This window comes from Hyla sarda, chromosome 4 (genome assembly GCF_029499605.1).
Source record: "Hyla sarda isolate aHylSar1 chromosome 4, aHylSar1.hap1, whole genome shotgun sequence".
Lineage (NCBI taxonomy): Eukaryota > Metazoa > Chordata > Amphibia > Anura > Hylidae > Hyla > Hyla sarda.
In genome coordinates, this window is record NC_079192.1 from 35727477 (window position 1) to 35739956 (window position 12480).

The 12480-nt window shown below is 44.1% G+C and overlaps 1 protein-coding gene across 1 annotated transcript in view; it reads left to right on the forward strand.

Moving 5' to 3' along the window:
* Positions 1-4482, forward strand: part of LOC130367771 (beta-1,3-galactosyltransferase 2-like) — a 30795-nt gene extending 26313 nt beyond the window's left edge. The window contains exon 2 of the mRNA XM_056570531.1: positions 3221-4482. Within this exon, the coding sequence (XP_056426506.1) occupies positions 3243-4274 (1032 nt within the window). The 5' untranslated portion in view covers positions 3221-3242 and the 3' untranslated portion in view covers positions 4275-4482. The remainder of the gene's footprint in view (positions 1-3220) is intronic.
* Positions 4483-12480: the final 7998 nt, after the last annotated feature.

Here is a 12480-nt window from a genome sequence, read left to right on the forward strand (position 1 = left end):
AGATGCTCACCTTCACTCCATGCTCTAGTTGGTTATTGTAGGTTGTGCTCTGTATTGTGAAATGTCTCACTGTGTGTGTTGTGTAAGTCCGATGTATCTGTTAGCCCTGCGCTCGGATGTGTTGTTTTTCTGTTTTTTCTTTTTTCTGTGCGTTGTCTGGGACGCCTTTGAGGCTTCTCCTTTTCTTGCTCACGTGAAGGAACTAAGATGGACTCAACTTTCAGGTGGACTTGGCATTGTTTTGTTTAGGGAAGGGAGGGTGGGGGAGAAGGGGGGGTATGTTGGGGTGTGGGGGAGGAAGTTGGTGATGTGGGTGACTGTTGTTCTGTTTTTGTGTTTAAAAATGCATAAAATTTCACAAAAAATATCTGGAAAAAAAAAAAAGGAGATAGGTCATGTCCATAAACTTATCCCCCTCTTTCCGAGAATGGGGAGTGTCAACCCCCCGCATGAAGTGGCGGCCGACACGTCCCCTCCATATATCTCTAAAGGAGAGGTGTTCAGCTATCTCCAACAGACATATATGGAGAGGGCATGTCGGCCACTGCTACGTGCGGGGGTCAACACACTCCGTTCCTGGGGAAAGCCTGGGGTCCCAGCGGTCGCACCTCCTGCGAACTAAAATCTTCTGTGCATAAGGTTTAAGTGGCACTGCGCTCCTCCAACTGGCAGAAGAATGCAGATATTTATGGTATCGGGAGGGAAGGGGGGTGCGACGGTGGTGCTGGCTGGGCGGGTGTTTCCAATAAGCGGCGGGTGTTTCTGATGCTGGCTGGCTACTCTTGCAGAGGGCAGAGTGGCACCCCCATGAAGAGGGTGCTCTAGGCAGTTGCCTATTTTGCCTATAGGCAGAACCGGCGCTGATTTCCTAGTTCCTGCATGACCACCATCCTTGAGGAAGCAAGTTCCTCCTCCCTTAAGTGAGGTCCTTGGACAGCCAATCAGTCTTTACATCTATGATTCCTTCTCCTAGAGAACTTGGTTGTAGAGAACTAAGAGGTGCTGGTAAGGCTATGTTCACTGGCCAGAATTTCTGCATGAATTTCTAGTCAATACATTTCAAAGGGATTCTGCTCTCCCAATCATACAGCAGAATATCCGCTGCAGGAATCCCTTTAAAGTGATTGCAGGATTCCGTTCAGAAATTCTGCCGTGTGAACATGGGGAATCGGTGCAGAATCCATGCAGAAATTTCCGCACAGATTCTGCATGATTCTGCTTCTTTAATTAAAAAATAGATTTTATTTAATTGAACAGTGATAGTTTGTTGGGATTCCGCACAGAATCTGCATGCATTCTGCACGAATTTGGCTGAATGTCGACTCCTTTGAATTCAATGGGATTCCGCAGCCGAAGTCTGGAAAAATATAACACCAGACATATATTTTTCCAGACCGCGGAAAAGAGAATTTCAGCAGCAGAATTCCGCATGCGGAAATTCTGCTGTGTGAATGACAGTGCGGAATACCATTAAAGTTAATGGGCAATACATTTAGGTGGAATTCCGCACAGAAAATTCATGCGGAGTTCTGCGCAGAATTTTCATCACGTGAACGCGGCCTAAGGAATCGTACAGATAGCATCAGGAAATTCTGCATCAGTTCTGTGTTCAATTTTACTTTGTAATACCATTAACAATGTCACTACAAAATCTTCGGCAAAACCAGAGAAAAATAATTTGTGGGGCAAAAATTGAAAAAATAAAACCATTTTGTAATTTTTAGCGGCTTCCATTTCTACGCAGTGCTCTAAAAATTGCACCTGATATTTATTCTGTAGGTCCATACGGTCACAAGGATACCCAATTTATATAGGTTTGATTTAATTTTATTGCTAGAAAAAAAAATTATAACTACATGCACCAAAATTAAAACATTGAGAAATTTCCTCTTCTGACCCCTATAACTTTTTTAAGGGCGGTATGAGGACTCATTTTTTGCGCCGTAATCTGAAGTTCTTATTGGTACCATTTTTGTTTTGATTGGACTTTTTGATCACTTTTTATTAATTTTAACCCCTTAAAGGGGTATTCTAGGCAAAAACTTTTTTTTTTTTTATATCAACTGGCTCCGGAAAGTTAAACAGATTTGTAAATTACTTCTATTAAAAAACTTAATCCTTTCAATAGTTATTAGCTTCTGAAGTTTTCTTTCTAACTGCTCAATGATGATGTCACGTCCCAGGAGCTGTGCATGATGGGAGAATATCCCCATAGGAACTGCACAGCTCCCGGGGTCACCAGAAAGCAGTTAGACAGAAAAAAACAACTCAACTTCAGAAGCTAATAACTATTGCAAGGATTAAGATTTTTTAATCGAAGTAATTTACAAATTTGTTTAACTTTCCGGAGCCAGTTGATATATAAAAAAAAGTTTTGGCCTGGAATACCCCTTTAAGGACACATGACGTACTGGAACGTCATGTGTCCACTCCCGATCTATAACGCGGGGCCACGGCGTGGCCTCGCGTCATAGTGGGTCGGGCCCGGCCTCTAACAACGGCCGAGACCCGTGGCTAATAGCGCGCGGCATTGATCGCGGTGCCGCGCGCTATTAATCCTTTAGACGCGGCCCAATCGGTGATGTCCAGCATTAGCTGTGGGTCCTAGTTGCCTATCGTAACCGGGACCCCCCCGGTATGATGCAAGCTCACCTGCTGAGCGCGTGTCATACTTTGGGAGCCGTAAATGGACGTTAATGAACGTTCATTTGCGGCAAGGGTTTTTTTTTTTTTTTTTTATCAACTGGTGCCAGAACATTAGACAGATTTGTAAATTACTTCTATTAAAAAAATCTTAATCCTTAGAGTATTTATCAGCTGCTGTATACTCCTGAGGAAGTTTTTTTCTTTTTTAATTTCTTTAGTCTGACCACAGTGCTCTCTGCTGACACCTCTGTCCATGTCAGGAACTGCCAGGAGCAGGATAGATTTGCTATGGGGATTTGCTCCTACTCTGGATAGTTCCGGAGATGGACAGAGGTGTCAGCAGAGAGCACTGTGGTCAGACAGAAAGGAAATTCAAAAAGAAAAGAACTTCCTGTGGAGCATATAGCAGCTGATAAGTACTGGATTTTTTAAATAGAAGTTAATTACAAATCTGTTTAACGTGCTGGCACCAGTTGATTTAAAAAACATTTTTTTTCACCGGAGTAGACCTTTAAATAATGTAGATTGGTGGAATTTTCCATGATTTATATTTTCTTTCTCATGACCATTACAGATCGTGATCTTCAGGGGACAAAATGAATGCCCGGATCTTCTCAGTGAAAATCTCCATCTTACTTCTGCTGATCTTTATGTTTTTGTCTGGGTACTTATTCTGCTACCAAAGAAAAACAGACTTCACCAGGAAGTGGATTCCAAATTCCGTAACATTAGAGACAAAAACAATACAAAGAAGAAAACCTGTGAATAACTTGACTTACCCAGTATTCAAGCACCCCCTGGCTCCCCCATACCCGTACCCATACAACTTTATTCTCAACCAGCCAGACAAGTGCAAGAACCGGACGCCTTTCCTCGTTTTGATGGTGCTTGTAGAGAGCCAGGACATCATGTCTAGACACACAATCCGGGAAACATGGGGTAATGAAAGTCTTTATGATGTCGATGTGGTCAGGGTCTTTCTAGTGGGACAACCTGTACATATTCCTGACCAGACCCAGTTGTTATTGGAGGAAGAAAAAGAGGTCTTTGGGGACATCATCCAACAAGACTTCATGGACACCTATTATAATTTGACCTTGAAAACTTTATTGGGTATAGAATGGGTGACCAAGTTCTGTCCTTCTGCCAGCTATGTCATGAAGATAGACAACGACATGTTTGTCAATGTAGACTACTTAGTCCATCAGCTTCTTCGTCCAGACTTACCTGTTCTCCAAAATTACTTCACAGGATTCATAGTTTTCAATGGTTCACCCTATAGGGACTCCTCTTCCAAATGGTACCTACCTAAGGAGGTCTATCCAAATGACACTTTCCCACCATATTGCGCTGGTCCTGGATATGTGTTTTCAGTTGACATGGCGCAAAAAATCTATGATGTGTCCCAAGACATTAGGGTCATCCCCATGGAAGATGTGTTTATGGGGGTATGCTTGTATGAGCTCCGTATCCCACCTACCGAACCACCTCCAGGTATATTTAATGGCCTCAGGATTGATTATGACCTTTGCACTTTTAAGAAAGTTGTGACAGTGCACAAATACAAAAGAGAAGAGCTAAAGACTATATGGACAGACTTTTGGACCAAGAAATCTCAGACCTGCTAGGAAATGGGATTTTTTTTATTTCATAGAAACTAAAAATGGAAAGAATGAAACCATTTAAAATGGAAAAATCTCTACTACGCATTTGATAACTTTTTCTCGCATTCAACTCTAGGATGTGATGGGCTGATGAAGTCCTTCTTCTGATAGGCACCCTCCTTATTTATGGTGCTATGTAATGGTTACTATTCTCTGTGGCAATATATGAACAGTTGGCTCCTTGAGAAAAGCAGAGGGATCTGCTATCAGAAGCTGAAGCCCCTCTCTAGGTTTTACAGAATATTGTCTATATTTTCTATTCATTTTATTTATAATAAAATATTTTATTGTATATGTGAGTCAATTACGGAATCTGAAAGGGAAGTTTTCGAAAAAGCCCATATGGGAGCACCACAACCCCCCCCCCCCCCATTGTTCTAGGTAGGGTTAGACTAATCCAGCTTGGTTCCAAATGATCTTCTGGTTGGTCATAGTTCTTACATAACTGGTCTCTACAAGAACAGGGCTAAAATATTCAAGGAGAAGGGAACCCCTTACCATAGCTCACCATTGTTCTAGTCAGGGTTAGACTGATCCAGCTTGATTCCAAATGATCCTCTGGTTGGTCGTAGTTCTTACAAAAAATAATGGATCTCTACAAGAACAGGGCTACAGTAGTCAAAGAGAAGGGAACCCCTTAAAGAGATGGTTTCAGAGTCAACCACTTGCCACTAGGGCCAGGGCTGTCTTTAATTTTGATTGGACCCTCATATTCCTCATATTCCGTCCCCGTATCCCTTTCTCATATCCCTTTCTCATATCCCGTCCTCATATCTCGCCCTTATATCTCTTTCTCATATCCCGACCTCATATCTCAACCTCATATCTCGACCTCCTATCCCTTCCTTATATCTCGACCTCATATCCCGACCTCATATTTGACCTAGTATCCCAACCTCATATCCCATCATCATATGCCATCCTCATATCCCAATCTCTGCACCTACCTGCTGGACAGTCGGCAGGATGTTTAAAAGTCCCAAGAAATCTCTCCAGCCCAAAAAGGGGTGGGTTAGGGTTGATTGAAAGGGGTACTCCAGTGGAAAACATTATTATTATTATTTTTTATATTAAAGGGGTTATCCAGGAAAACAATTTTATTTTTATTTATCAACTGGCTCCAGAAAGTTAAACAGATTTCTAAATGACTTCTATTAAAAAATCTTAATCCTTTCAGTACTTATGAGCTTCTGAAGTTAAGGTTGTTCTTTTCTGTCTAAGTGCTCTATAATGACACCTGTCTCGGGAACCGCCCAGTTTAGAAGCAAATCCCCATAGGAACCCTCTTCTAGACTGAGCGGTTCCCGAGACACGTGTCATCAAAGAGCACTTAGACAGAAAAGAGCAACCTTAACTTCAGAAGCTCAAAAATACTGAGAGGATTAAGATTTTTTTTATAGAAGTAATTTACAAATCTGTTTAACTTTCTGGAGCCAATTGATATATAAAAAAAAAGTTTTTTCCTGGATAACCCATTAAACTGGTGCCAGTTTTGTCTTGTCCACAGTGCTCTCTGCTGGCACCTGATGCCCGTATCAGGAACTGTCCAGAGAAGGAGAAAATCATCATATCAAAGCTATGCTGCTCTGGACAGTTTCTGACACGGACAGAGCACTGTGGACAAGACAAAAAAGAAATTCAAAGAAAAAATAATTTCCTCTGTAGCAAACAGCTGCTAATACGTACTGGAAGGATTAAGATTTTTAAATAGAAGTCATTTACAAATCTGTTTAACTTTCAGGCACCAGTTCATTAAAAAAAAGTTTTCCACCAGAGTACCCCTTTAACTTTACTATATTTTTAGTTGACGTATAAGTAACGTGTACCAGGTGTAATCAATATATCTCCAGCCCTTTTATAACCTATGCCATATTGATATAGAGCAACAATTTTTTTAAAAAAATTTTTGTTGAGATCCTCAAAGTGTTCTTTGTCAGGAGGTGCCATGTTGAACTTCCACTGACCAGTATTAGAGAGTGTGAGAGCGATAACACCAAATTTAAGACACCTGCTTCCCATTCACACCTGAAACCTTGTAACACTTACAAGTCACATGACACCAGGGATAGAAAATGGCAAATTTGTCCCAATTTGGACATGCCCACTTAGGGGTGTACTCACTTTTGTTGCCAATGTTTAGACATTACTGGCTGTGTGTTACAGGGGTACTCCGGTGGAAATGTATGATACACAATACTTGTGATTTACGGTAAATAAATCTTTTGAAACATTTTTAATTTTGACTTCTCATTTGTATTATTATCATCGTAAACATTTCAAGATTCCTATAATAAGAGGTACAGCATATATTAGACAAAAGGCCGAACTAAGGGGGAGATTTATCAAAACCCGTCCAGAAGAAAAGTAATAAGGCTGCTGCGCTAAGTCATTCCTCCAGGCAGTCACTGCAGTTTTTTAAGAGTACTGCAGTGGCTGCCTGAGATAAGAGCAGACACCATGCCCCAGTGACGTGCGACAACGTGATGCCGACCGAAAAGTGTGTGCATAGCAGAGGGGAATAAGCCAACGGCCCGCTGCCTGTCTGCTGGCTTCTTGCAATGCTGTGCTGCTGCTGATTGACTATGGCGCCCGGCCTGTGAACAACCACCCAGCTTGCCAGACAACCGGACATCCTCGGTCCTCCGAACACTGGTTAGTAGGGTCCCGCTTTGTGCCCCCATATAGGATATAGGTGCCCAATAAATAGTTGTAAGCCCATTCTGTGCCACCATATAAACTTAGGCCCCTTTGTGCCCTCATATATAGTTGTAAGCCCCTTTGTGCCCCAATAAATATTTGTAAACCCCTCTTTTGTGCCCCTCTTATATAAAGTTGTAAGTTAATTCTGTGCCCCATATGTAGTTGTAGGCAGGGGTCAAGTCCTGGGGGGAAAAAAAGTGTGGGAACTCACCCAAGATTTTCACTCAAGGGCTGTTTCGGCAGGATTCCTGCTAATCGGGAACAGTGTTCCTGCTGTGGAAAAAGTGCAGGAACTCAGTTCCCACGCGTTCCTGCAGGACTTGAGCCCTGGTTGTAGGCCTCCTCTGTGCCCCCATATATAGTTGTAAACCCCCTCTGTCGGTGGCTGTGCCCCCACGGATGAATTGCCTTTAGCTGTATACAGTACGTTAGTGTACTACCCCACTTTGCTGCTACACTGCTCCTCCAGTACAGGATTAGGAGGAGCAGTAGGTCCACGGACCAGAGGAGCAGTGGTCGGAGCACTGAAGCTGACAAAGTGGTGCGCCGGCCCCCGTGTCCTCCTGTTCCTCTTCTTCAGATTGGGAGCTTGGCACATAGATCACATGTCTGGCTATTTAAAGTGGCTGCAATCATGTGGCGGAATAATGGAGATGGCCATCACGCCCCCTCCCATAGACTTGCATTGAGGGGGCATGGCCGTGACGTCACGAGCGGGGCGTGACTTTGACATCACAAGCCTCTGCCCCGCATCGTCAGTCATCTGGCATGGAGCGAAGTTCGCTCCATGCCCTGGATGTCTGGGGTGCCGCAGCCGAGAGGGGATAAGATGTCTGATCATGGGGGTCCCGCCGTTGGGGGCCCCCCGCGATCAGACATCTTATCCCATATCTTTTCGATAGGGGATAATATGTATAGGGGCAGAGTACTCCTTTAAGGGTTCAGTGATGAATGACATCTCTGTCATAAACTGCACTTAATCCTTGTCCGGTGCCGCAGGTCTTTTACCTCGTACGACCGGTTTTACAACTTCTTTCAAAGAATCATGTCACATAACGGGTAACTCTCCCAGTATTGTGAATATATCCTTATATAGCAAAGAAGAAAGGAGAGCTATTAATAACCTCGCAACTCGTAGTGACATCACAGTAACTAGAGGCCATATGGGCGGTTCAGTTGTAGTGATGTATACTGCTGGAAGATCATCGCCAACTGAACCATTCCACTAATTCCACTGTAAAATTGAATGGTGACCCTACTAATAAAATTATAAACCAACTTAGAACATTTTTTACGCACACACATAGAAAAAGGTATCCTTGCTACAAAAACAGCTGAACGTTTGTTACCCCATTGGCCTTAAGCGGCTTGTTGGTACATTATTCTGAAAATTCATAAGACACTGGACCCATCCCCCTGGCAGACCTATAGTCACGGGGATCGGGTCAGTCACTGAGTCACCATTGTACCTGTTTTATCCTGATAATATCTCAATAAAGAACAAGAAGTTTTACCTGAGCACCAAGTGCTGGACATTCTTTTCTTTTGTGGAGTCACTGGGTCCCTCTCAAAATATTTAGAATGGTTACTTTGTCCGCTATTAGCAGATACAGCAACCTACCTTAAATGGGTACTCCGCCCCTAGACATCTTATCCCCTATTCAAAGGATAGAGGATAAGATGTCTGAACGCTGGGGACCCCTGACATCCGGTGCATGGAGCGAACTTTGGTCCGTGCTTGATGACTGTCGATGTGGGGCTGAGGTTTGTGACATCATGGCCACACCCCCTCAATTCAAGTCTATGGGAGAGGGCATGATGGCCGTCATAGACTTGCATTGAGGGAGCGGGGCGCAGCCGTGATGTCACGAGCCTCCAGTGCTGCACTCTAAATGAACGGAGCAGCAAGGAGATCGTGAGGGCACTTCTGTCCATGTCACGAACTGTCCAGGGCAGGATATGTTTGCTATGTTGATTTGTTCCTGCTCTGGACAGTTCTTAAAATGGACAGAGGTGTCAGCAGAGAGCACTGTGGTCATACAGAAAATAAATTCAAAAAGAAAAGAACTTCCTGTGGAGCATACAGCATCTGGTAAGTACTGGAAACATTAAGACTTTTAAGTAGAAGTAATTTACAAATCTGTTTACAACATTATGACGACATTACAAATGTAATGTGAAAAAGACTTGTTCAATGATAATGATAATTTGTTTTCCCTTAGACCTAACAGCAGCACCGATTGGGTTAACGAACCCTGTGGACTTGTAAGATAGCAGAATGTTTAATGAGCCCAAGAAATAATAATTAAAGAATTAATTGAGTGCCCCATATGAAGGGGAAGATTACCCCCAGCCCACTGGGTCAGAACAAAAATACTATGTCATAACTATGGTCGGAAATATGTGTGCTGCTGTTAGGACTAAGGGAAAACAAATTATTGCCAGCAGCACAGATAGGGAGTTAACAAGAAGAATAGAAAACCTATCTAGTACTGGGGAGGAATTTGTCTAAAAATGTATTTTGCACCTGGTTATATGGACAGAGAGTGGAGGTCATAATTCTTTGTATGTCAAACTGATGTTAACAACTCTGCAACATGAGTTCGCAGCTCGCCGAACTTTCGAACATGGTGAACATTTTCGGAGCCGAGGCCCCTGAACCTGGATTCGATACGAACTTTGGGGGGTACGAAGCTCGCCACACTTTTCAACATTGTTGGGGCTAAGCTGAGGAAGGAAAAAAGACTAGCAAGAGAGAAGTTAAAGGAGTAGTCCAGTGGTGAAAAACTTATCCCCTATCCTAAGGATAAGGGATACCTTTCCGAACGGATGGGGTCCGACCGCTGGGGCCCCCCGCGATCTCCTGTACGGGGATCCCAAACAGCCTGCGGGAAGGGGGCATGTTGACCACCGCACGAAGCAGCGGCTGACACGCCCCCTCAATACAACTCTATGGTAGAGCCGGAGCGCTGCCTTCGGCACAGAGCTCTCTGCTGACATCACGACCACAGTGCTCTCTGCTGACATCTCTGTCCATTTTAAGTACTGTCCAGAGTAGGAGAAAATCCCTGTAGCAAACATATGCTGCTCTGGACAGTTCCAAAAATGGACAGAGATGTCAGCAGAGAGCAGTGTGTTCCAAAAAGAAAAGAATTTCCTCTGTAGTATTCAGAAGCTAATAAGTACTGGAAGGATTAAGATTTTTCCATCTCTGGCTCACATTTTCTCCTTAGTGCCAAAACGCTCTTTTCTATTCATTTATGTAATAAAAGGGTGAATTTATTCCAGCCATGTCACTTTATTAACGCGGTTGGAAAAAATGCGTCAGGTTTTGTTTTGCAGCATGTTGAGATTATGATGTTTTTCATACCAAATCTTAGTGCTTTTCTCCCATAGGTGTCTAATGGGAGAAAAAAAATACATTAAAAAATGCAATGTGGGTTTGGCATTGGCATTATTCTGTTGTTTTTTTTCCCCTCCATTTCTTTGAAAGAAATTCTTGTGTCACATGATGTAAGAATCACATGACTTGTTATGATAAAAACACAGGGGAAAAGCTATCAAGACTAAATCCCACAATTTTTATAAAAAATCTCACAAAAACTGCATCTTGGGAGTGCAAAATGACAAAGCAGTTTTTTGAGGGATTTTTTTTCAGGTGAAAAAAAAATGCAGGGCCTAAGGGTAGGTTCCCACACAGTGCATCCGCAGCGTTTCTGACTCTGTGGATTCACTGCCGACAGTCACAGAGACTGCAGAGCGAGCTTCCTGGTGCGGCTGGTAGCTCTGTGTGTCAGATCATGACTGCCGGCAGGAAATCTCTGCCATCGCTCTATGACAGCTGGGTGCACTGTGTGTGACCCTACCCTAAGGATATATTCACAATACTGGGAGAGTTACCTGTTATGTAACCAGGTTCTTCGAAAGAAGTTGTAAAACCGGTCGTACAAGCTAAAAGATCTGCGGCACCGGAGAAGAAGTCCTTATCTGCGATTTAGAACTGTGTGGCAGTTTTCCAAAATTGCTTGACTGGATGGGATTTTAGATACATCCCTTCCTATCTAACCCACTCTTAACCAAGTAACAACCTCTTCACCCAATAGAAAGACACTGACACCTGCTGTGGGAAAATTGGGCCGTGTGGCCCATTTATTTGACAAACCCTTAAATACCTTTTAAATATTTACATATAAACATAACCAAACTGGAGGGCACTCCCCTCCCCCAACTGGATTTGTGCAACACGCTTCTTACCCCTGGCTGCAAGCTCCTGGCCCGGGGGCACCCCGGTAACCTTCTGCACAATCCCTCGAACTCCTGAGGCCCAGAACCACCACCAGGAGGCCCAATTGAACCATCTCAAAAATTTATCTTTCAAACTACTAACTCCCCAGGGACCCTTTCACATGCCTCCCCCTTATCAGAATCCCACCCACCAAGCGTTTAAAAGAGGGCGGGCAGGACCTTCTTCTCGCTTCTACACCCCGACTGGTGAGTACCCTCCCCCCCTGGAGCACCCCCCTATATACACTCCTCCCCTCCAGATGACCTCCCTTTCACCCCACTCTCGAGCCACCTGCTACTGTCCCTTAAAGGAGCAGCAGCCATTTAACCCTTTAACCCCCATTCCCTTGAAATATACCTCTAACCACATTGCCCCTTACTAACATCTGGAAGGGCCACTAAAACCCCCGTCAAGGCGCCACTACGCCAGGGGTTCCCCCTCTCCGTTTGCTCCCATGACTGGATGGGATTTTAGATACATCCCTTCCTATCTAACCCACTCTTAACCAAGTAACAACCCCTTCACCCAATAGAAAAGACACTGACACCTGCTGTGGGAAAATTGGGCCGTGTGGCCCATTTATTTAACAAACCAATAAATAACATTTGAATATTTACATATAAACATAACCAAACTGGAGGGCACTCCCCTCCCCCAACCGGATTTGTGCAACACGCTTCTTACCCCTGGCCGCGAGCTCCTGGCCCGGGGGCACCCCGGTAACCTTCTGCACAATCCCTCGAACTCCTGAGGCCCAGAACCACCACCAGGAGGCCCAATTGAACCATCTCAAACATTTATCTTTCAAACTACTAACTCCCCCGGGACCCTTTCACATGCAACAGATGAAAGACAGTGACACCTCACTGACCTTCATCCCGCCACACACGCAACGCAAGCTCAATACCCCCTTGCAAGGCCAACGCCCACAAATCCATCACAATGTCATTTAAATGAATACCATCGGGATCCAAAAATTCCCAAGGCTCCCCCTCCAGATGAGTGTGCCTCACCACTATCCCCCCATTCCTACGAACAAAACAACCCACCTCTTTGTTGAGCTTGACCCGAGCCTTATTCAAGTGATCTACCGACCTGGCGTGCCGCCACACCCGCCGAGCCACCATGTCAGACCAAACGAACAACAAACCTGGAAAGGTAGATTTTAGCCTCAGAACGTCAAGC